Source organism: Montipora foliosa, chromosome 12, assembly GCF_036669935.1.
Source record: "Montipora foliosa isolate CH-2021 chromosome 12, ASM3666993v2, whole genome shotgun sequence".
Taxonomy (NCBI): domain Eukaryota; kingdom Metazoa; phylum Cnidaria; class Anthozoa; order Scleractinia; family Acroporidae; genus Montipora; species Montipora foliosa.
In genome coordinates, this window is record NC_090880.1 from 12,642,267 (window position 1) to 12,667,155 (window position 24,889).

Consider the following 24,889-nt stretch of genomic DNA (forward strand, 5'->3'; position numbering starts at 1 on the left):
CCGCGTCCCAACGTTAGTGGTAGCAGCACAAATGGTCCCAAGACAGGGTCGTTTATACGAGAGAAAATAAACCGCGGCTTACATAAGACGCGAACACCCCGTGTAAATGGCACAAAATCTACGTTCACGGCTTTCTCAAGCCGCGGCTTATCCTGGCCTTGGAGTTTACACTCGTATAAATAGTTCCTTTCGCGTATTATGTACGCCGCGGCCAGAGTAAGCCGCGGCTTATTTTCTCTCGTATAAAGGACCCTGTTGTGTCCTTGGCCTCGATTTGAACCCGGACTGGGTGGTGTTGAGTCAAAAAGATTTAACAAGAGGCAGAGATATCCTTTGTCCCAGGGAAGCGTTTCATCTCAGTCCTTTTCTTACAACTCTAATGGCAAAATCCATCCCTCCGACGTTTGTTCGCAACATTTGAGGCACTTAGTATATATAGCGCTTCTTTTTGAAAGAAAATCATGAGGAGAAAAGGCTTGCTAGACGAATTAATTACCGCTTCTCTTGTGCTCACAAGAGTCAACCAACCACACTTTTCATTTACAAGTAACTATAAGACAAGTAACAATTAGAGACGATGAAGGACAATTAGTAGCCTGCACACATGCACTCCGTGCGTCGAATGGCACGCAGTCAACAGCTGGGGAATTGGAGCGAGCGGGCCGCGCGCCATTTGACGCGCGGAGAACCTGTCCTCAGGCTAGACAACTAGAATCCATATACGAAATGACATGACCACACAAAACTAATTTAAATAATGTTTATTTCCAAGACTCTCATTAAACAACCACTTCGCATCCCATGCTTTTCCTCAGCGTGGATCTTCCTTTGAGGCTCGGGCGCGGTAAGAGGGTGGGCCTCAACATTTACAAACTAAAATGAATCGAACCACAGGTTATGAATATATTAATTAGTTACAAAAACCGAAGTAAGAAAAAAATCCGTGATATCTTACACTCTTTTTCTTTCCAAACATCGAATCACCCGCTATACAAACGATAAACAATTTTTATCTACTAGGGTTATCAATGTGCCCAAATCAAATTGAGGCTTTAAAAATTCTCCTTCTTGCATATTTTGAAGTCCAGCAGTTTCATACAAAAGATAAATGATCAATCTATTTCCTCGATTTGTTTAAATATTTCTGCTCTCTCTAAAACGAAGCTCCTAATTTCTTGGAGTACACAAGTGTTTCTTGTAAGTATATTGTTTTGCGCCATATCTTTCAAGTGCGTAATATGCGGGCCGAAAACGTATCAGTATCAACGTATCATATACCCCAGTGATACGCGATTCTCGTGGTAAATAAACAGCATGAATAACTACTCCAGTTTGGCTGCTTCCGAACGAGGAAATTGCAGAATCATCGACCGTTGATCACAAACGAATTTACGAGCAATTACTAATATTGACCCTCACTTCGACTACGAATCTGTCGAGTCCGGGTGACCACAAGCATTAATCTGGGCCTTATCGCGTCCAATGGGGAGGAGAAGGGTATTTTTGTAAAGAGATACAGACCTCTCCGTATAAGGAAAGCAGCCAAATCTCCAGGCGAAACTATTCAATAGGAGACAAAAGATTGTACTTCTCGTACCACAGCCATGAATCGCGTGAGAGCCGCGGCTTTCCTCTAAGTTGTAGAAAATAGCTTTAGGCACACGGAGCGCGCCACGGGGAATCGCAGACACTTGGGATAGCGAATCCTAAACTAATATTTGTATTATCCAACTCTCGTTCCAACAAACACATTCGACGCATCGATTGACTTATATCTGTTGCTCTATTCGTGACTAATTAACCTTCAAATTTAGTGCTAGCAAAGTATGCATTGACAGTTCTTACATTTCCTGCATTTATAATAGCACCTTTTGACTTGTACTGCATTAAGTTCTTATCAAAAGTAAACGTCAAGTACAAAATACATTTAACCATAGATTTTAAACGATAGAACAGTAAAAAAAGAATATTGTGGTAATTTTTTTTTACAAAAACTGTTCACCTAAAACAATTTTAACCGTAACTGGCACCATATAATTTACTTTCACAGTTCGCTGAAATAGACATCAGATTCAAATGCCACAGGTCTAATCCAACTACCAGAATGTTTAAATGTTGTAAATTTCCAAACTTGAAGGATTATGGTAGTTGAACTCGAATTACGAGATCGCTAAGTTGAAACCTCTATTGCCTGAACTCCTTGACTCCAAGGACACTAGATTACTGCCGCATACGGAGTTGTGGAAACTGTGATACATGGCGGATATACTGCTCTCGTGGAGAAAAAAAAAAACATTTAGCATGTGTTTTGGTCTTAACATCTATGTCCAAACACTCTTGAATTTCAAATCTTCTGTGAGGGGTACACCAGGTTATTCTCTGCCTTAACTGAAGTTTGACTGAGACAGCTGGATTGTTCCGAGCTTTAAACCCATCCACCAGTCAGTTTAAAGAACAATTCCTCGTTGGAAGGCTGATTGACATCCTTTCTCATTGACATAAAGATGTAACCACCAATGAACTCGTGAATGACCTTAATGTCTGCACTCATACATTCAAATGTAATGGTTTCGCCTTCACACTGTATCACCATTTCTCTTGTTTCCCAGTTCACATTCCAGTTTTTCATAACACTGTATCGCCAAGTCTTCGTTGCCTCTCGGCTGGATGGGTCCATTCGCATGATTCTGTTAAATGCTATTCCAAGAATTTCCTATAAAGAAAAAGATTCACAATGAAGCGATGCAACTTATGTTCTTTACTAGTTGCCCCTTTTCATCTAGGTGACCTGCAAAGGCAGGCGTACTCCCGGCTCTCGTTTCTCTTTTGTCTCTTTTCTATGAACAGCTGAACAGCGAGCCGAAAATATACAAAATTCTGGGTTCTCAGACTCAGGATATAGGAAGATAACCAGCAAGGGAAGATCATCGTCATTATCGTTCGGGGCGATAAGTCGCGATAACTACTGTTCCATGCAGTGTCCTTGCCTTGTTTAGACCCTGCAAGCGGATTTTGCCGGACGACTTTAAGCGGGAATGATCATTGCAACTGAGAAAGCAACTTGAGAAGTCGCAAAAAAGCTTGCAAAAAAATAATAATAACAGCCAGAAAGGAATGGTTTGAAAGGCTTTCTTTGACATTGCTACAGCTGCTTAGAAACGGTTATCAAATATAACCGAGTGTCATGCGGTTGACCAAATGGAGAAAAGTGTCATCGACTAAGATGAAAAATATGAAAATGTTCAGAGTAAATAATAGTTGAATGTAGTCGATGATAATGCACGATGGTGAGTTGACAGTTTTAACCGCTAGACCAGGATTTCAAGTAAACCTTTTTGAAACTTCATCTTGACGAAGATGGTTCTTCTCTGAGAAACAATGAACTGAAACACAGCCAGCCGTTTCTCCTGGGTTACTTCAAGACCCCGATCATTGTCGGTGTTGTCAGGATCCGCTAAGCAGTTTCGACTTCACCAAGTGGAGGTCCTTACCTCTTTCTTGGAGCCTCGGAAGCGAACCACAAAGTGCGAAACACCAAACTCGGGTAAGGATTGCCACTGCCTGATGTACAACATCTTGGATTCAACTAATGAAGTCTTGTTTAACGATGAATGTGCCTCAAGGATTCGAGCTGCAATCTGAATATGCATACCACACAACAAAGTGAGCAAGATAACACGAATATACGAAAGGGAAAATGATTATTGCACTTATCCGGACGATTTATCATTTAAGCAATTGTCTGCACGTAATAAACCACTTTTATACAATGTAAATGGCGAGCACCTTCACATTCTTTTGCACCTATGTTAATTAAACCTACTGCCTTCATGTTTGCCGCCATTATTCGCCCTTGTCACACGGCGGCCATATTGTCCCGGGAGACAAAAAGAGCTTTGTTTTACCACGCCAAGCCTCGCAGTGGAAACCATGGGGGTGAGGCTTGGCGTGGTAAAAAAGCTTTTTTTGGTCTCTCGGGACAATATGGCCGCCGTGTGACAAGGGCTAATGAAAGACGTCTATAGACACCTGAAAAATACCGGTGGCCTCAACGGGAATCGAACCCAATGCTGGCGCAAGCGCTCTACCAACTGAGCTAAAAAGTCAGTCAGTTGGGAGCTGGTCAATCTGTTAGGCTCATGTGAGCTGTTACCTTACTATAGAAAATTAACGATCGTGTTAATCAACGTATTGGAAATTAACGCGACTTCAATAGACCAATTTTCATATATTAAAATTCAGTCCTAAACAAAAGGCATCATCTCGAGGCTCCGGGGAATAAAAATAAGGATTTGTATGAGTTTATTCCCCAGAGCCTCGAGATGATGTCTTTTGTTTGGGACTGAATTTTAATATATCGTTAGCGTTAACACAAATTAACACGAATTAAATTAACGTAAATTTGAGAAATTTGCGTTAAAAGTGTTAATTTCCTATAATTTTGAAAGGACGATGAAATGGCCTAAAAACACTCTGATTGCAGGGCGCATTCACGTCTCGATTTTCGTACGACCACACAGCGTCCATGTTTATGCATCTTTTTGAGTCCCAAAATCATCCTTAACGAATTAAGCTTTATTGCTATTCAAGCGTATTCTACTGCTTTCTTGTTGACGAATCATTTTAATATTATTTGTTTACTTTTTCTCCATTCAATGTTGTATTTAATTTTGGATGAAATTTTTGTAAAGCGCTTTTGATCACATCTGGAAAGAGCGCCATAGAATGTTTAATTTATTATTATTGTTAGGGGTAAAAACATGACCGCTGAACGCTTTTAGAGAAGACAACTTTTCATAAATGATTTTAATTTTCTACTTCATTTGTAAAAGCTAAGCTACACTGCAGAACACCCGGCCACTTATTTGAATACGGATGATGTGCATTGTTCTATGCTTCGCTCTTCAAAGAATGCCTCTACGAGAACACAATAGTGACAGTGTATTCTGCAGTTACTAACGCATCTTAACTCGAGATCAATTATTTGAAAAGTACCCAAAAGGGTCTCTTTACCTGTTTTGCTTTGTACTTCTTTAGCATTCGTGGTCCAACAAAATCTTCCGGTTGAATTTGGATCTGTACAACAAGATTCAAGTACTTTCAAATTCACTGGGAAATAGCGCACTAAACTAGCTGCACAATACGTGATCTGGCCGCAAGGCCCAGTTAACTTTATCCTATCCGATAGTTGCAATCTGTTCCCAGATTTCAGTATTTACTCACGTAACCGTAACCTTAGGTGTGCATAAAAACTTTCGCCAACGTTTCACCTGAAGTACGTTTTATTATCTGGATACTGACTTACGCACAGTATAAAGTTATCCAGCCTTCGAACAACTTGGGCCACTGATATCAATCCGATTTTCGGCCTTTTTTCGAATTCGGATAACTGTGCCGCATTCTTAGGATTTCGTTTTCCTATCCCTTTCGTTTTGACTTCCTTTTTGATACCAGTAGCCTCTCTTTATGTCTTTGTTAGTCTTTGTTGGTGATTTTAAGACCTTGAATGCAACCCACTCTGAATAGACAATCCCTGGAAAGTCAGTGGAATATGTAATACAGACCTGGCCTGGATTAAGGGGTGTGGCATCCCCCTTGTCATGTTGCATACTGAGAAAAGCCTGAATTCCAGACACCTCTGCATCATATCCAGCATCAGCCATAGTCTTCCCTTTTGAGGCCAAACGATATGCTGCCGTCCACTTGGAATATTGAGCCTCCTTAAGTTGTAACACAGCACAGATGTCAGTATATTTATTATTCAACTGTATTAGTTATTGTACAAAAAACGCACGAACAGTTAGTTACTGTGCACTTGGTTATTGGCATGGGCTCCTGTTCTTGTACAGTAGTAAGAAAACCGGTTTGACTAGTTTTAGCCTGCGTAGCCTGCGTGGCAGGCCGTAAAAAGGAGCGCCGGAGTGTAGGGAGGGAGGGAGGAGGGACTCCTCCCTCCCTCCCTACACTCCGGCGCTCCTTTCTACGGCCTGCCACGCAGGCTAACTAGTTTAGATGTTGACGTTTGCCGCACGCTTTTCACGCACAAATCTGTCACACGTTCAACTTAGCGCGAAAAAGTTGGATAGTTTTGGTGTGTAGTATCGCTCAGTATTTTTGGGAGCTGTGCTGTATTTTGACGAGCCCGCAAGGGCGAGTCAAAATACAACAGAGTAGAAATACTGAGCGATACTACACACCAAACATCTAGGATGCTATTTATCATCCAACTTTTTTAAACTAAATTTTTAGTAAGTGAATTGTAAACAACCAAGAACTTGTGTCACATTTGTGCGTGACAAGCGCAGGGTAACATAAGCACCTAAACTGGGCAAACCGGTTCTCTACTACACGACAACCAAGTGTACAATAACTAACTGTACAATAGCGTGGAATATTTGTACTCGTTTCATGCATTTTCTGTACAATAACTAATACAGTTTGATAATAAATACATCTTATTCGATGGTTCAACATATAATACGCGCGGATATTTTGCGAGTTGCGTAGTATTTTTCCGAGCGCCGCAAGGTCGAGGAAAAATACGAGCAATGAGCAAAATGTCCGCGAGTATTATATGTTAAACAAACCATCGAATAAGAGATTTATTATTCCACTACAAAAAGGTGTTATTTTGATTCAATTTTATTTGCTTAGAGTGTTTAAAAAAATGCATCATCTGTCCTTCAGGGCGCGTGCGAACGATGCAAACAGTACAAAAAGCGAGCCAAATGTCCTTTATTTGATTCGATAAACGAAATGAAGAATAACAAGCGATGACAAGCTAAATTCTCAAGCTTTGCATCGTGATGAAACAATTTCTTTCATTGAAAAACTCGCGTTCCGTCCGTATTTGCTCTGCTCTAAACCGGTCAAACCTGGGCACTACAGTGTATTACCGTCTAGTGGAATAATAAAGAAAAGTACTACTTAGGTCTTACAGCTCCCAGCCTCTAGAATTTCACAGCAACTTCATAACTTCCTATAAAAAGTAATGAGGAAGACCACATCGCCCTTGAAATCTTAAATAATGCTCCGTATCTTGAAATGGGGGAAGGCATTGTTCGATTGTCAAGGTTGTTTTGTTATATTACTGCAAGACACAAATGATTGGGCTTGCCAACGCCTTAAATCTTTATGGTGAATTACGACAGGACAACTCACACTTGAGCAGCAGACTTCAATATCTTCTGAATCTTTGAGCTTTATCTTGATGTTAAACTTTTCTTTGTTCACATTGACATCTGGAATTACCTCACACCCTAAAATAGTAATATTTTGCAATTCAGCTGTTAATCCACAGTTACGTTGAGCTCGCAAAGTTTCTTCTAAGGCTATCCATGAATGTGTTCATTCATTGAGGCTGGCCACGGAAGACTCTTTGTGCTTCAACCATGCCCACGTTTTCTATCCAACTAGCCTTTGCTTTAAAACTGCACAAATGTCCCTCGTGCTGCAGCACCAGTTTCTTTCATCATACAAGGTCAACAAGATTATTTAAGTTTTTCTAAGTTTATCTCATTCATGTGCAGCAGACAAACCTTCGAGAGGACGTGATATCCGACCCGCGCAACTCGCGGCTCGCGGCTTTGCCCCTCGTTTGCAACGATTTCTCAGCAGATTTTGTTGCAAGGAAGCTGGATGTTATATAGCATCTTGGTCACCAATGGCGCTACATGGCTACATGTGCATGCTTAACTGAGTTAGTTCATAAAGCCCTTGATTTTCCATAAGATATGCTCTTTTTCTTCCACCAACATTAAGGTGGCTCCCTAGAGTATTTGCGAATACCCTCACCACAGGGCATGAGTTACAAAAGGAAACCTAGTTATTTCCCTTAAAGTTTTCCCTGTAGAGATTTACCATTATGGTTTCCGATATAATAAGGCTCATTCTTTGGGTGTCAATTTTTGGATTGTGGCCGTTACCATGACAACATCACATCTAATGATAGGCAGACATATTCTAATTTTTGCCCTAAATTTCTTAATACTTATACTTTCCGTTGGTGAATTTTTCTAATTCCTTGCCACATGATGGAAATTATGTTGCCTGACATTTTGAAGAGGTAAAAGGTGAAGGTCGCCCAGACGGCTTTGCCAATATTCTGTCATTTGTCATTTTTCTTAACACATTAGATTAACTCTGACAGATTTTAACACTTTTTGGGTATTTGATAGGAACTGTACCTGGTTAGAACTCAGCCAATTTTCAAAAAATTTTACCGAAGGGAACGCGAGAAAAATTAGCAGTTAATTTTATAGATTTGGTCAGAAAAACACGCGCATTTCAGGCTTTACACGCTATACTACAAACTCAATTTGTGTGCTCTAAGGAGCCTCCTTAATTAAAATAGTTTGAGCCATTTGACTGCCTTAATCAGGATGCCACAAATTTCAAGACACAAACAACTTATGAAATCCACTGAAGACAGAATAGATAAAAATTTATTTAATACTAAGAAAGCTTATTTGTAGTAATACCTCTATTAAATTATTTGACAACCTCCGTTTGCCTTACTACAAAATGCAACAAAAAAAATTAATGCTAACTTCAAGGGCCTTTTACTACTTTTCCACAGTAGACTTCACAAGCAATGGATAAAAAGGCACAACTTTTGTTGTTGAGACATACCTCTCAGGTTCATTCGTTGAACCGGTTCACCAAATGATTCTTCTTGACTTTTAAATAATGACAAAATTGTGTCTAAGAAGAAATGATACATTTACCTGTAAGAACCGATTTCAATATTCAAAAATTTCAAGCGATGCAGTAAAAACGGCAGACAAATTTTCCAGTTTTAGTACCTTTAAAAACAAACCAGTACTTCTTCTTCTTTGTTCCAAATGTTTTGTGTCTATAAAAAAAGAAACGATGATTTTTGCTACCATTATAATTTTTTTTGTACCTTACTGGTTACATGATCTACACTAAATTCTGTTTGTCAACAAAGCTATGAAATAAATGAAAAGAAAATACCATTTCTATCAGCCCAATCTCTAATAGCTCCATTTTCCTGCTTGTCCAGAAACACAGATCATAAGAATGATGCATGGCAATTTGGATGGACACCACATGCACAGTAGTGGCTCCTTTTCCTTCTTCACAACGTCATTACCACTTGTTTCATAAAATACAGGTAACAAACATCACAAAAGTGTTCTTTTAAACCCATTCCTGAAGTACAGTTTGTAAACATTATAATTTTTCCAAACCCTAACCCTGACTCACTTGATTATATGCAGATAATCCTTTATTTCTGGGACTGAAGTCAGACTCTGTAACATAAAATCAAAGCAATTATTCCAATTTAAAATTAATTGATTTAAAGTTGAAAATTTATAAAATTTCACAGAAACTAGTTGTTGTCCTTGTTTCCTTTGAAATTTATTGTAGTTTTCAGCTGTGCTGTTTTTTATCCAAGAAGATGTGTGTTTCCCTTTGAACTCTCAGCTGGCTTTCCTGTTAATTTCAATCCTCCTGCCTTCATATAAACTGATGGCAATTTCTTTCAGATAGACTGTGTAATATAACCCATTGACTCCTGGCCCGGTTGCTTGAAGCATGGTTAATGCTAACCAGTGTTAAATACAATGGAACCCTATAGGTTTTGATACCTCTCAACAAACAATGTCATTCTAAAATCATGTCAGTTAAACCTATTGACACCTGGGAGTGAGACTGAACAGATTTTACTCTGTCTAACGCAAGACAATTTTACTTGTCAACTGGGGGTGTCCTAGGGCATTTGAGGTGTCAATGGTGTAAGATCATATTTGCCAATACATGCTCTTGAAACAGTGGTAAGTATACAGGCTTCCAGCTCAAAAATCACATCATTGTTTTGTGAGCACAATGGCTTTGGTGGTGAAATCAATATTTTGTGTTCCAACACAACAACTCCAAGAGTCTCAAAGGACAGATTTTCAGCTCACCTTTTGAGGTGTTGAATTAGACAAAGATGATCCTTCCAGAGTAGCCTACAAAACAAAACAACTGCTATTGCCACAAAAAGAAAATGCCTATGACTGCATTATATTTAAATACTTTTATTTTGGCTACATAACACTCACTTAAGCTTGTAGTGGTATAATACATGTAACTGCTTGATTATTCAGTATTAACAATAATAATACTGTGACCTTTTAAATAATATGATTGCCCCAATTTGTGATTCAAATTATTTCACACAAAACATAAACCCTTCATACTGACTTGACCTAACTCTGGTATTGCTTACCATTCATCATCATTTCATCATTTTATTATAAATTTAAGATAAAAATTACAATGATAATCCTGCACAACCTGCAGGAAGCAGAGCTAATCGAGGCGGGTTGCACTTTTAAATAAGACGTCATTATCAGTAACTTAAAAAGTCAAACAAAAAGAAGAGAGAAACAAACAAAGAAAGAAGTGAGCAATTACTGTAACAATAAAATAATTACTGCTCATTAGATCAAGTTATACGTTAGGAGTGTGGGTGCTTCAACACAAGTGTCCTCTGCATTAAAAATAGAGAATAGAATTTCTCGTAGTTTCCTTTTAAATTTCTTTTTTGGGAGTTGGCGTACTTGGGGTTCCAAACTCTGGTGCCAAAACGTGCAGTTGAATCATGTTGTTGGTTAAGTCATGAATATTGAATATATATTCATTGAATATATGCAACAAGTTTTTGTTCAAAAATTGGTGACGTCAAAAACTGTACAATGACTGAAATAAACCTTAAAATTGAGACTCAGAAAATATTGGATGGGTGTTGTTCAAACTTACAAATGTAGCAGCAGTAATCAACATGAAGTAATGCACAAACTAATACCCTCTATGTTGTTGCCAAGGCAACCATTCTTGCTGCTGGGCCTATTTAATGCAGGATTGATTTTCTTGTTTATTGTCATAATAAGACATGTTCACTCTTGGTAAGCTTAAACAGAGGTGTAAGGCATTATGGATAGCACATGTTTTAAGTTTGACCATCGATCTACCTGTACTTATCTGTTCAAAATCTGTAATATTTGGTTCATTGCCATGAGGTACTGGAAGAGTGTTGCCATGCCAACATCTCAATGGGAGTCACTTTGTGCCTCATCTGATGTACACTATTGGTGCCAATATTTTCAGGAGATATTCTCAATTTTGGGATTTGTCACAGTCATTGCACACTTGAATACAGCATATCTCCAGAACATAAGAAGGTATTCCAAACCAGAAAACACCTTTCTTTGCATTCTGAAAGGCTTTTTAAATAAGCAAAAGATATTTTTTACTTCATAGGCACTTAAATGGAGAATTTTTGACAATAAAGCTGCCTAAATTAATAGTCTTGGGCAAATCTAGAAGAGTTTATTGTTCAGGTATTTATTTATTGAGCCTCTAGAATCTTGATGATGACAAGAAAATAAAAAAACTCAGATGTGAATTAATCTCAAAAATAATAATTAGCTGCAGTATCTCTAGATTCACCTGTAAATCACTGAGTGCTGCATCTATATCATCATCATCTTCCTCACCCTGTTGACTCTGTGGTGATGCAGAGGTAAGCTTGACTTGGAACTAGTGATAGTTAAGAAAAGCATACAATCAAAGCAAATATGTTATCACCTCATCTCCAAAAGTTCTTTACCCTTTTAAACTTATAAAAGCTCTCAAATCCCTTAATTCTTAACATGTAGGTATGGTTTATGGTATTACCGGTATGTCATTGCCTTAAATTCCTGAGTGGTTGATTCCCTCTTCACATACGGGAGATCATGATACGTTAGCAAAATGAGCAAGGAAATCACATCTTCATTAAAAAACAGGTTCAATAATGATAATAACAGCTACTGGCTTATTCTTGACACAAGTACAGCGAGTGTAGGAGCTCAACAAGACCAAAGTTTGAAAGAGTAGGAGACATTCCTGGGTGTCTGGATGGTCTCATACAAATGCTATTTCACAACCATCACGGTAATGCAGCACAAATATGGCAAAGTTACGTGACTGACCTGTATAGCAGCAAAGGTCATCATCTCTTCCTCAGTGCATTCAACCTCCTCAGTTAAAACTGACCACTTTGCTTGTTCATATAACTGATTGATACGAACCTCATCAACCTAAACATAGAAGTATCCAAATGATTCAACTGATTCAACACCTAAAGCAGTAATAGATATTAACGCTTCGTAATGCAATCAAAAAATCAAGAGCAATCCTAATGATATTATAAACTAAAGGAGCAATGTTGCGGTTCTCAAAGATGAAAAATTCATCCATGTACACATGCTCTTTTCTGTATTATTTTGTTGGTTTTTTACGAGGGGAAGGCACAGTGGAGTAGTGGTAAGCATGCTGGACCACCATCCCAAGGGTCACTGGTTTGAGGCCTAGCTTTGTCATCAGTTTCTCCCTTATTCTTGGGTTCCATGTGACATCACAAAAAAATAAAATACAAAACTAAAGACCCTTTTGAGTTTTTTTCTTGATCAGCTACACAAGATTTAAAAATATATCTGTTTGTATGTTTTCAGCTCGCTACTGTGCTTCGTTTTGAAAATAGAGCAGTTTGAATTTCAGAGTTCTTCACAGTGCGTGACATGTTGACGGCTTAAAAAAAAAGCCAGTTCAATAGAATCATCGACTTCCCTCGTGTTTTGTGGCCTAAACAGAAAAGGAAAATCCCTTTTTTAGACAGTTGATAAAAGTAAACCAGTACAATTAAAATTGTACCAGTTCAATATATTTTGTACCAGTTCAATATATTCTGTACCAGTTCAGAAAAAATTGTACCAAAGGAACAAATTGTGCTACAACATCTACACCAATACCAATGTTTGCTTGCTCATTATACAACAGAAAGTGTTAAAGACAGCCAAACTAAATTCCAGATGTTTCTACAAGTTTCCGGCCGCCATGTTGGTGTACTTCAGTACTACACCAACATGGAGCCTCCATAATAAACTCTATAATTTGAGTAATAAATTCACAGAATAACTCAAGTACAGAATGTCGCACAGCCCTGACACTTGGACCCATTGTTTATTTATTCCTCTTCTACAACATTTCCATTTCTCAACTCAATTTTTTAAATGGTAAGCGATTTATGTTTTCACATGCATGATGTGCAACCCAAGAATAGACAAGAAACTTTGCTTGACACTGTCTTAACTGGGGGTAACCCTGTGATGGACTAGCCTCCCATCCAGGAAGGAGTAGCAATACTCAATCCCTTCAAGCTGCTGGGATAGGCATGCACTGTAAGCTAGGGTCCTATAAACTCCTAGGCGTCATGTAACACTCATCTTTTAAATGCTCCCCAGGCCATCCTTCATCCAAGCCAACTCTCAAGTGGAAAAACACAAAGGCTGTTCAGTGAGTACTTATAATGAAGTCAGTCAAAAAACTTGCCTTTGGATTAAGATCAAAGAACGCATAATACTTGTATCTTAACAGAAGTGTAGAGAACTCTGGAACTTCCTGTAAATAAAAAATAATCAACCTTAGATATCTTCCTTGTCACTACTCAGTCATGTTATTATTACAAAGTCACAACTGCAGGGATGTCGCTAAGCGCCGGCTGCCAGTGAAAATCGCCGCTTGAGAAAGGGGTGATCGCCGGCTGAATTTTTGCCGTCGGTCAAAGCAACTGAGAAGATCGCAAATTATTCTCTACAAAGTTTAAAAGTCATTCGATGTGTTAACAAAAAAAAATTGAATTTCTGTTAGTCTACACAGAATTATCATTAGAATTTATCGATACTGGAAATGAAGTGAAAGCGTTGTTTAAGTACTTTTGTGCATGTCTTCTCTGTTGCGCAACACTGGAAACAATGATGAAACTTTGATGCTCAGAGCACGAACTTACCGCCTCAATAGAACCTTCAACTGGATGAATTTATTCTTAGCTACATCCCTGCAACTGTGGCCAATTTTCGTACATGTACTTTAAGAACCTCGACTATAATCTAAAAAACAATTTGAGAAAGACTTTTTCAAACCTGGGCCATAAGAGACTTTGATGAATCCAGCCAACTAAAAAGCAAAAAAATTATCTCATTAGGCGGCAGGCTTGTTAAGCTAAATGACGATAACACTGAGTATTTACTTATTGGAACAAGACAACAACTTTCTAAGATCAGAGCCTCCAGCTCAAGAGGCCAAGAATTTGGGCTGCTGGTTTGATCAGCAACTTAGTATGGGGACACAAATCAATATGATTTGTAGTGCATCTTATTTCCACCTGGACAACATTACATGTAGATGCATAAGAAAGTATCTATCAACTGAATCAATGAAGACGTTAATGCATACTCTTGTTACTACTAGAATTGACTATTGCAATAGTTTATTATTATGCTTTGCCGCAAACACAGCTGTCTAAGTTACAGCGTGTCCAAAACACAGCCATGTGCCTAATTTGCATGTTTCCCACTTTGATCATAATTATATCCCTTATGCTTTTCAGGATTCACTAGATTAGATTTAAGATACTAGTAATTACATTTAAAGCTACATGTATTCACGGGCTTGCGCCGCAATATATCAATTATTTAATTGGTATTAAGAGTACATCACTCTATTCTTTGAGATCAAACAATGAGCTTCTCTTTGAGTTGCCATGAGAGAGAACTAAGAGAACATTGGGTGACAGGGCTTTTTGTGCTTCCGCTTCAAAGCTATGGAACTTGCTCCCCAGTAAAATTCGCAACAGTGGAACTTTGAACAATTTTAAGGATAAGATAAAACTGCACTTATTTAGGTTAGCTTTTATACCTATGATTTAATTGGAATTAATTTTTCTTTATTTATTTTTTCATTTATTGCATCTAGCTACATATTTATCTAGTATTTATTGTTGGTTTTTAGCTCATTTTACATTGTTATACTTTTTAGTTTTTAATCATTGTAATGCACAGGTGATCATATATATTCATGTAACCTGCACAATATAAATGTAAATTACCATTATTTATTTATTTATTTATTTATTTATTTATTTAAAATCGTCTGGCGTTAGACAATAAAATCTTTTCGGTGTCACTCTCAGGGGTCAATGGGTTAATCACGATGGTATTCAAAACTTGAAAGCTGAGTTGTCTCACCATTCACCATAGAAAACCATTAAAAACAAACTCTGCAGCTAAAGCCTTGTACATGGGACTTGTTCCAAAGTCCACGCTCGGTGGGTTCCATGTATATGTTATGATTCAATTTTATCTTTGGTTCAATTTTGTTTTAACTAGTTCAGTTTTGATTATTGTGATAATGACATTACATAGAGAAAAATGAAAATTGGACTGGTTTAAAAATATTAAAACCAAGACAAACTTAAACCACAACATTATATATTGTAGTTCCAGATGATATTCAGGTAAATCATTTCAACCAAATAAGACATATTTATCAATTTTGAGCAACAAATACTCCAAAAAGTCAGGTTGCTTCTGCTTATAACCTCAGATGCCCTGCAAATGTGCTGTAGAGGACAGGTGGGAACTACAGTTGTACTTCAAATTCAGTTCATTGTTAACCTTAATAACACAGAACCTATCAATCTGCATAATTCTTCAAATCATCCCTGGTCTCATTTAGCAATAATATTGTTCAATAATTGTGACGTATTAAGAGTACACTCTTTTTTTCTTTATAAGAACCTTTTTTAGAATGTTGAGGCTGAGATTAACCAAAATTTTAAGAACGTATTAAGAACATTCCTCGGGTTGAGAGTCAACTAAGAACGTTTTTATTTCACTCATTTGTATGTTAACAAAGGTGAAGAAATGTGAATTGACCCAAATACTTAAGGGCATCTTTTGTATCACATAACAATAGTTTTCTTATTGCATGATACACATCGCAGTTTGTAATAATGAGCAGTTCTTATTTATAATCGTTACAAAATATTGAACTTCAGCACCATCAAAGCAAGCATTTTGATAGCTGGTTTCCTCGTCACATCTGCATGATTTATTAAAAACTATTCTTAAATTAAAGAACAGTCTAGCAACGCAAAAATATATAAGAACATTCAACCTCAGCTCCAAAATTAGACGATCTTATAAAAAAAAGAGTGTAAAAGAAATAGTAAAGAATCAAAATTAATGAGAAACCAATTCGTTTCTGTGAAAAGGAGTTAAAAGTATTGCATCGATTGATGCCAAAGTTTTTTATTAATTTTCCCACATAAATTTGTGATAATTTGTGTAAACATCACTCAAAATGTACGGTTGTGTACACGAAAAAACTATTCGTATCACAGAATGCCTAAGTTTATAAAATTTGGACCGTGATCAATGTACAATTGACCTCCCAATATGCTGATATGGAGAAAAGAAATTGCTTGAAAATAATCGCTTAAAGGAAGTTGAGTGTTAATTAATATAATTGTCTACATACCCTTTGTTTACAAAAGCTTTTTCTTGCAGTGTTTTTGGCCTGAATATTGAGGCTATGGCTTCCTGTGAAGGAGACGCAGGACTGCTGGCCAAGTTTGTTGATTCGATTGTTCCATAGGTTCCATCGAAGCTAGGAAAGTTTGGTGAAAGGGATCCAGAATTGACACTCCCGTTCGGTGAAGCGTAACCTTGTCTTGGAAGCGAATTATAATTTGGCACTGTTAAACTGTCCTTACTCCCTCTTGTCTTGTCATCGCTGTTTGCAGATAAATTGTCGTCTGAGCCAGATGACTGCGAAAGCCGTCTTCTCTGCTTGCTACGGAAGCTTCTTCTGCCTTCTTTTTTCAGTCCATCGTAGAAAGGCTTCAGCAGTGAAAGTTCTTCAGGATGCCTGACTACTAATTCGGTACAAAGTTCTTGAATGGCGTGGAAAACTGGTTTGGAGAAGTCCAAGGAAACTTCAACAAACTGCAAATCCGGCAGCTGAACCCGAACTTTTTTGTGAGTTGGAGTAAACTGAAGTTTAGCGTCCCCCTGTACTCCGATTGTATCTAAAGTCAAACGGGGTTTCAGAAGCCATTGGCGTTTCTGAGGCCACCACAACCCGTGATCTGACCAATCTGCCGCTATGTCTGCAAATATATACAAGATGCGCCGTTAGTTCAACATTAATACTGGACGGCTGTTTATTCTTTTGCATCGAAGTAATTTGATCACAAGAAACGGTTAATATAAGAATTGCTCTAAAATTAATCCGCCCTTTGCAAATGCTCATTTGCTTTCGATTCCAGTTTAAAAGTGACCATAGAACACATCTAATGTCTGCATGCATCCACAACAACTCGACGTAAGCCTAAACATCACAAGAAAGTCCTTCTTTTTGTCGTTGCCTGTAAACATAAGACACCACAGTACCACACCCGAGCACTAGATTACAAGACACGAGAACACTTACCGAGACCTTCCACAAGGTCCAACATGAGTTTTCCAACGTGTGTTTCTCCATTGACTTCAACAGACTTCTCTGTGCTTAAATTTGTGATATAAACAGACAGGTTCCACTTTGATTTCTTTCCAACGTTGTTACTCATGACGTCCAGCATAAATGTTACAAATCTGATCGATGGAACCGTAGTGCAAGCTAATGCAAAACGACAAAATAGAAAGGACAATAACAACAGAGTTCCGCACTGTCTTTCACCTCAAAATAACCTCCGCCGACTGCTTCCGGACCTCAATTTTTCCGTGAGGCTAACGTTCCAGAAATATCATGGTACAATATGAAAACGAGCAACTTACGATAGACTTCACACACTCATTGAAAAAAATACAGACAGTCGACTGCCGATGTAAGTTTTCGTGATCTTCAATCTGCCGATCGTTTTTATTCGGAGATACCTGAGGTCACGTGAAAGGTCTTCGGAATGTTCGGTGCCTCTTCGATCTCTGCTTGATTTCGCTATTCTCTATGCCTTGAAATGATCGATCACGCTATTAAACTTCGAATTGTTGGCGTGAGGAAGATAGGAGACACAACAGATCACAAATCATATTGCAATGTAGGCTCCGTCTGGAATTTCCACGCCACGCAGAGATTGTGAATACTAAAAATACCTCAGTCCTTATAGGGATAAGTACTTTAATGACATTTCATAGATCCGGATATGACGATACATCAATTATTTGCGTGCCGTTCGTACTTTATAGGTCTTTTTCTTGTCATTCATTGGCTGCTATTCTTTGTTTCGCGTGACTCTCACAACTTTACAGTGTAACGGAAGCCATCATTTGACATTAAACTTTTTGCAACATTTGAAGTTGAAACATCCTGTTTGTATTCTTATCATTTTTGAATCACTTATTTAAGACTACAAAGTACTTTTCATTGACTTTCAATTGTAAAATTTGTCAAAAATTTTACAATTGAAAGTTTTGGGAAAATAATGGAAGACTGTTCATAACCGTAGCTGATCCTATGGTGCATCACATCACAATCGAACAGATCAGTGTCGGGTACTGGAGACAATCAGTTGATAGCCTTTTGCGTGAAAGTCCACAAAAACTTGATTTTAATTAACAAGAAGTTCATAAGTGCTGGATACATTTTCGCGTTAACTTACACCTTGCACCTTCCTTACAGCTTTACCTCAGTGAAAGCAATTTGAATACAAAAAATATACATCTCGGGCTTCAATTCCCCTGTAAAGAAATCGTTGGCTGAGTACGAAGCCTACTGAAACCTTCTGCTCTCTGACGCAGGCAGGCCGGAAGTCGGATCTTCACTGACTTCGGCAGCCCACTGGTTTCAAGGCGTGGTGCGTGGGAACACCTTGACTGAAATGTACACGTGACTGAGTAAAGCACTAACCGTTATGCAGAACATGTTATAGCCTTGGAAAGAGGAAACGACCTATTATCCGGCACTGTTTATGAGGTGAACATACCGGCAGGAGGAAAGATCATTGCTGCTGTAATCAACGTAATTTTTGAAAGAAGACTGCGGTCGATGTTGGAGTACACAATTCAAGTACTTTGATGAACTGCTTAATTGCGTCAAGAGAAAATGATTTTCTCTTGATTGCGTGGAAGTCTTTGTAGGATAATGGTGGTGAGTGTATACATCTAATCATCCGAATCTTTCGTCGTTCGGAGCGTATCATTATATTTTAACATACGATTCCACCTCTGCGCGTTGAAAATTGGTGCAAAATTGAATGTCAGGGCTTGTTCTTTTCACCTGTCGGTTAGGGTGCGTTCGATTGACCCTATTCCGGAATAAGAACACGTAGGAAGATGATTTAAAATGGTATGTTCGGCGTTTTCAAGCAACAAGGATAATAAAGATATGTTTAAAATAGCATTTAAGCTGGTGTTCGACAATTTTAATGTGAATCTACGTGAAAACGAAGGATTTTAAACTTCTATTTCATGCATTCCCATTCCGGAATACGGTCAATCGAACGCACCCTAAATTATTTGGATTCCGCGAAAATTCGAGAACAGTTTAATTTAGTCGATGGGGTCGAAAAGTATCGAGTGAATTATCTCTTATTTTTTTCAGTTGTGTCTAATTTTATTTGTGAACCCTTCCTTAACGGAGAAAAATGGTTTTTAACATCACTGAAGTAAAAAAAAAAGGTCTGACCAACAATCCATGTAAATCACGAGACTACTTGAAATTTCAAGTAGGTACTCGAATGGAAATACTTCCTAATGAAGCGCTTTGTCTTTCTTGACTGTAATGCACACTGAGTCAAGCACTAACTTATACAGGTTTTAATACGACGTAATAAATACCGGGTTGGCGCAAAGTTTTCAAGCCGCTATCCCGAAACTTTTAGGTCGCATTTCAAGTTGTGTAAACTTCTCTGCATCATCAAAAGGGAGATGTTGAAAGGTAATATTCACAGCATAAACATTGCAATTATTTCATTCATGTTTCTCTTCAGGAAAACATGTTAAAAGCTCTGCCGCCTTAAAGAATAAGATGATTTAAATTTTAAAAAAGGCTTTTCGAGATAATCGGAATTCTGATAAATTAGAGTTTTTCGTGCTGAGGTAAGTCGTATGTTGAAATACTTCAGCTACCAGGGTATCAGCGTAACTCATGATACTCTACTTCTGTCATTGGTAAAGGTAGTTATGGTAACCGTTACATCTCTCAAGATACGGTACCTTGAAGTATTGGGACGGCATATTAATAGTTGTGTTAACTACTCAGAGAAGCCATTTATAAAACACGACAAGAATGTTTTCAAGCACAGTGAACATATTGGCGCATAAAAAAACTCTTAACCCTTTATTGGAATGTAATGAATTAAGGGCTTTCGATGTTCGCGTCATCTCATGCGTTAGCCTGCGAGCCTTCTCGCAGGCTACTCATGCGTTTATTAGAAATATGTAGTTGGCGAAGTTGTTTGGCGCAAACCTTTTCAAAACTTTTAATCCCAAGGGATCTTCACACCTGTACCTAAACTGTTGAAGGGTTACTTTCATTCCTTTGTCTGTTGTTTTGACTTGTCTTACTGGCTGAAAAAAAAAAAAACCCGTTGCCATGGCTTGTGAAATTGGCAACTGGCGACAAACCAAACTCATATTGAGGTCTTGTGTTTGCCAACGGACAAAGAAATGACTGAAATTAAGAAAGTAGACCCCCAGGCAGGAAACGAACGTAAGTTCTCTTTGACATTCTTAGAGCATCCAGCGACCGGTGTTATGGAGGTCATTGGTTCAATTCCTGCCTGCCTTGAACTCTGATTTATTTTTAGTTGCGACAGGCCCACTAACAAACAGTTGCCAAGGTGGTTGGTGACTGTGTTGGTGATTGTCCTCATTTTTCTGTTATGACGCTTATGCTCTATTGGTGGTTGCCGTGTTACGTCATGGCCGTCACACGAACAATAGATCCCTCTTTAGCTTCTATGTTCGTCCACCCGCGGGGAACACGAGAAAGAAACTCACGCTTTTCACAGATCCCAACATTTGTTCCCTTGAAACGTTAAAAAAACTTCGACTCACAACGAGAGCTCGCGGGAAAACAAAGGACTCCTGTCCTAGAACTACACAAAAGCTAAATCCAGCTCAAACTGCTGGGATTGCAATGATTTCTACATAGGGAAAACGAAACGCCGATTACGTGACAGAAAAACAGACGATTTTAAAGCTCTAACTACAAATTGTCATGATTCTGCAATTGCTGATCATGTTTTCTTAACCAACCATAGAATTAAGTGCGATTATTTTGAAATATTAGCAACTGGTCGATCAGACATGCATTGCAAAATTAAAGAGTCACTGTTGATCCGTGATCTTAAGCCAGCCTTAAATGAAAACATTGGCAGTGAGAAACTTTATCTCTATTATTAGGATATTCTTGTCGTTTTATGTCAATCAATTTCGTTAGTTCCCAGTCCGTACAGTTGTATTTTTGTATTTAAATTTATCTGTAACTGAATAATAATCACTTCTGATGATGTATGTTGTAACATACGAAACGTTAAGTTTATAAAAGTTATGCATTTCAAGTAAATCCAGCTCGTCACCGCAAAACCTGATGCTAAGATTCATTGCATGGCTGAAACGTCATTATGCGGCTTGACGCATTTTAACAACGGAAATTAACGCCCTTCATCGCACGCACACCCTCATTCGCTTAATCTCGTTTACATAATCAATTACCCAAGCGAATCACTTATAATTGTTGGTCAGTTTCCGATACACTAGCAGGTGTACATTACATCATTTACACCATTGGTATTTGTGTCTCTGGAGGTTGGGTGGGTCTATTGATCTCCAACAAAGGCGGAGATAGGCGTGGGTCCTTATTGCTGTTGCTGGAGGCTTCCACATTTGTAAGTAGAGTTCACAAAAGATAGATATTTTAATATCTATCTGCTGTGAACACTACCGTAACGTTTAAAGTTAAAAGTTTAAACGTACTCGAGAACGTTCAGTAGCTAAAATAATCTTCATTTAGGATCCCTATTTATTATTTGATCTTAGCGTCCAGTGAAATTTATTTCAACGGAGGCATATTTAATCTTCCTTTCTTGCGTGGTTATAGCCGTACCCACGCATTTTTCCTCAGGAGGGGGAGTACTGAGCTGAAGCCCGCAACGTCGCGAGGTAAAAAAAATGTAAATCGACAAAAACAAGGCCCTTCCGGCAAACTTGCAACATAGTTAAGACAGAGATAAACAAATTAGTAAGAACTAAGTGCTGCATTATAATATTATTACAACTTATTGATTAATACGGTCTTACTGACCCAGACTTTTGTTGCCCTAGTAATGACGTCACAAAAGTTTTTATATTGATGTGGATGACGTATGCAAATGAGTTCACGTGACTTGTTACGGCCACAAAACTCAAAATAAAAAGGGCAACAGTTTATGCTAAAATTTATTTGACTTCGCTACTATTAGATTAGTCAAAATGGTAAAAGAAAACGAACTGTGCTTGGCCTTTGTTAAATATGTCTTTAGTTTTGGAAATATACGGCATTTTGTACTAGTGCCCAGTCCCCTATGGAAAGTGATTTTTCATGTATGACTCAATAAAAAATGCTAAGAACTTGGAATGTTGCAAGAAAAAAATCTCCAATTCTCAGGTCTGTGCGGTACTGTGACGGTTTCTGCGTTATTTTTCGAAGCGTTACACAACTTTATAGAGTTTTCTATGGAGACGCCATGTGGTCCACCAACATTACGGCCCGTAATCAACGAGATCATCTGGAGTTCATTTTGCGAAGTAAGCGCTTACTTTTCGCTTATGAGATAAAAATACATGTGTATGACCACATCTCCTAATGTACTTGAAATGCTCAAACTGCTGAGATATTCATAAGCATAGACATTTTTTCAACGAAATAGCTTTGTATCATGGTGTCACTTAAGGTGACAATTCGGAAATCAAAATGTTGAACTGGAAACTTGAAAAAAAAGAATTATTTCTAGGTCATCTTCAATCTCCTTTAGATACAAATTAAGACGACGTTGCGATTTTGATTTTAGAATTTGATGACGTCACTCTGAAAACCATGTATTGTTTTCTTTCCGGCTTCTCTCGAGTGGGATCCAGAAGGAGGTCCAGTTAGACCTTGCATTTAATTTGTAATGTTGGACGATGTTACAATCGTTCGTCAGCCCGAATAATGAATTGTCGCTACAATGGAGGGTATTCGTTCAATTCCACGGCTAAAATCGAGCTGAAATTCGTTATTCTACCACGACAGTGAGTTCCGAGTTGGCTAAACAGTAAGTAATTTCATTTAAGAGCGTGCGTTTAAAACGAAACTGTACATTGTAACTTTTTCCATTCTTTTACGATAAATATTTAGTATATTTATTTATATTTAACTTCGGAAACTTTAAAGTCCTGCTACGATCAAAAATCACTTCTCCTTTTTCTTCACATTTCGAAAGTTCTTGTTCTGAACACTCGAAATGCGACATTTTATGCGATCATTTCTCATCGATCCAGATCCCTGAAAGCTTACCCGCACCGTGTAATGGTACTTAAAATAAACGGTCTTCCTCTTGAAATTACTACAAAAAATCTCGCCTGTCGAGTATTCATCTTAATTACTTTCGAAATGTGAAGAAAAACGAGAACTGATTTTTTCATCGTAGTAGCACTTTGAAGGGAAAGTACGGCCTAGAAAAAGGTTTCTCTGCGTCGACAGTTCTTTACCTGCATTGTCATACTTGATAACTCAATTGGGCTTAATGTGTTTAAATAGCCAACAAAAACGCTTCAAATATGGGCAATTTTAAATTGAAATCCGCCATCTTTGTTTTTGTGTATGCAAACGAGGCTATGACGTAGCAATAGTCAACGATTTCTCCGGATTACTCTATGTACTTGATGTAAACAAGGAAAACACAGGCGAGGAGAGCGATACTTTGTAGACTTGAATCTTAATTAATCCAGAGGGTAAATTGTATTAATATTGGCTCTACCATCAGACCAGATTTACCTCGTGGTGGTTAAGCAGGGTTTTATATTTGAGTTATATGCAGGAGTTTTACGAAGCGAATGAGAGCTTGCAGTGCTATTTCGCGCTCATTGCTACGAAATGAACGCCTCGAAATCAAGTTTAATCTGTCTACCGTGGCTTTGTACGAGATCCCTGTTATGCACCGATCAACTCGAAACTTCAACACCCCCCCCCCCCCCCCCCACCCACCCCCGGGCAAACCACGCGCTCCAATGTAAGGATATTTTGGACTGGTTGACTGAGATTTCAGTATGAAGCGAATGTTACCAAGACCAATATTCTTATACCTGAAGATCCCGCTTGAAGTCCTCCTTAGCAAAACGACAGACCCGAACAGACATAGCATTCAGGTTTTCAGGTTTGAGGAATCGATCCACGGCATGCGCAGGTACAAACCACAGGTCACAAGGTCACAGGACATTGTTTTACCTATATAGAAAGTATCCTAAACATTCATAAAAGCTAACCTTAGGCCTAAAAACCTTTTCTTTAGGCCTCCTTAGGCCTAAAATTAGCTTTTATGAATGTTTAGGATACTTTTCGTTAGGCCTAATTATGAATGTTTAGATGTTTAGGATACTTTCTGTATTAGTAAAACAATGACCTGTGACCTGTACCTGCCGACCCATCCATGTTTTTATTTTCGCACGTTTTTTTAAATTTTCATTTTCCGGTGGAATCTTTTGTTTTCCTTGAAAGCGTAAAACACCAACAGCGGTAATTGTTGCTGTGAAAAAGCCTTGCTATGTGTATTGAGCAAGATCTGAAAGTTTCGTCGGCGAAACAAATATGTTTGCTGGAGCATTAAAGACGGCTGTCGCAGAAGAAAGAAGGTGAAAAAGAAAAGGAGGTACGCTTGTCGAATATTTCTATGTCGCATGTTCAAGGTTTTTGTCTCGTTTACATTTGCTCTGGCTGAGTTTTGCCGCCTGGTTTGATTGACCAGAGAATCTACAAGTATTGAGTGACTTGACTTTCTGTCGCACTTATGGCCTACTTGGCCTACTAGCTATTGAATCAC

At 38.2% G+C, this 24,889-nt stretch overlaps 3 protein-coding genes across 3 annotated transcripts in view; 2 read left to right on the plus strand and 1 right to left on the minus strand.

Moving 5' to 3' along the window:
- Positions 1–746: 746 nt before the first annotated feature.
- Positions 747–17,976, minus strand: LOC137978601 (fermitin family homolog 2-like). Its single transcript, XM_068825595.1, has 15 exons — positions 17,326–17,976; positions 16,372–17,002; positions 13,974–14,007; positions 13,384–13,452; positions 11,985–12,092; positions 11,461–11,550; positions 9,933–9,977; positions 9,229–9,275; positions 8,805–8,854; positions 8,632–8,703; positions 7,162–7,259; positions 5,565–5,720; positions 5,014–5,076; positions 3,492–3,638; positions 747–2,713 (listed from the first exon to the last, which is right to left on the minus strand). Exons 1-15 carry the CDS (start codon positions 17,471–17,473, stop codon positions 2,426–2,428), a joined length of 2,046 nt encoding a protein of 681 aa, XP_068681696.1. The 5' UTR covers positions 17,474–17,976; the 3' UTR covers positions 747–2,425.
- Positions 17,977–18,312: 336 nt separating this feature from the next.
- Positions 18,313–24,889, plus strand: part of LOC137980416 (uncharacterized) — a 66,726-nt gene continuing 60,149 nt past the window's right edge. The window contains exon 1 of the mRNA XM_068827854.1: positions 18,313–18,978. Coding sequence (XP_068683955.1) covers positions 18,973–18,978 — 6 coding nt within the window. The 5' untranslated portion in view covers positions 18,313–18,972. The remainder of the gene's footprint in view (positions 18,979–24,889) is intronic.
- Positions 19,750–24,889, plus strand: part of LOC137980417 (cyclic AMP-dependent transcription factor ATF-3-like) — a 24,880-nt gene continuing 19,740 nt past the window's right edge. The window contains exon 1 of the mRNA XM_068827857.1: positions 19,750–19,767. The gene's annotated coding sequence lies outside the window, so the exon portion shown is untranslated. The remainder of the gene's footprint in view (positions 19,768–24,889) is intronic.

Bases quoted from the DNA above. Each gene is read 5' to 3' on its own strand.
- LOC137978601 (XM_068825595.1), bottom strand. From the start codon at position 17,473: ATGCTGGACGTCATGAGTAACAACGTTGGAAAGAAATCAAAGTGGAAC. The intron at 8,855-9,228 runs GTGAGTCAGGGT...CTTTTTTTATAG, and splicing joins GATTATCTGCATATAATCAA to ACACAAAACATTTGGAACAA. The intron at 7,260-8,631 runs GTATGTCTCAAC...TTACTATTTTAG, and splicing joins TCAACGAATGAACCTGAGAG to GGTGTGAGGTAATTCCAGAT.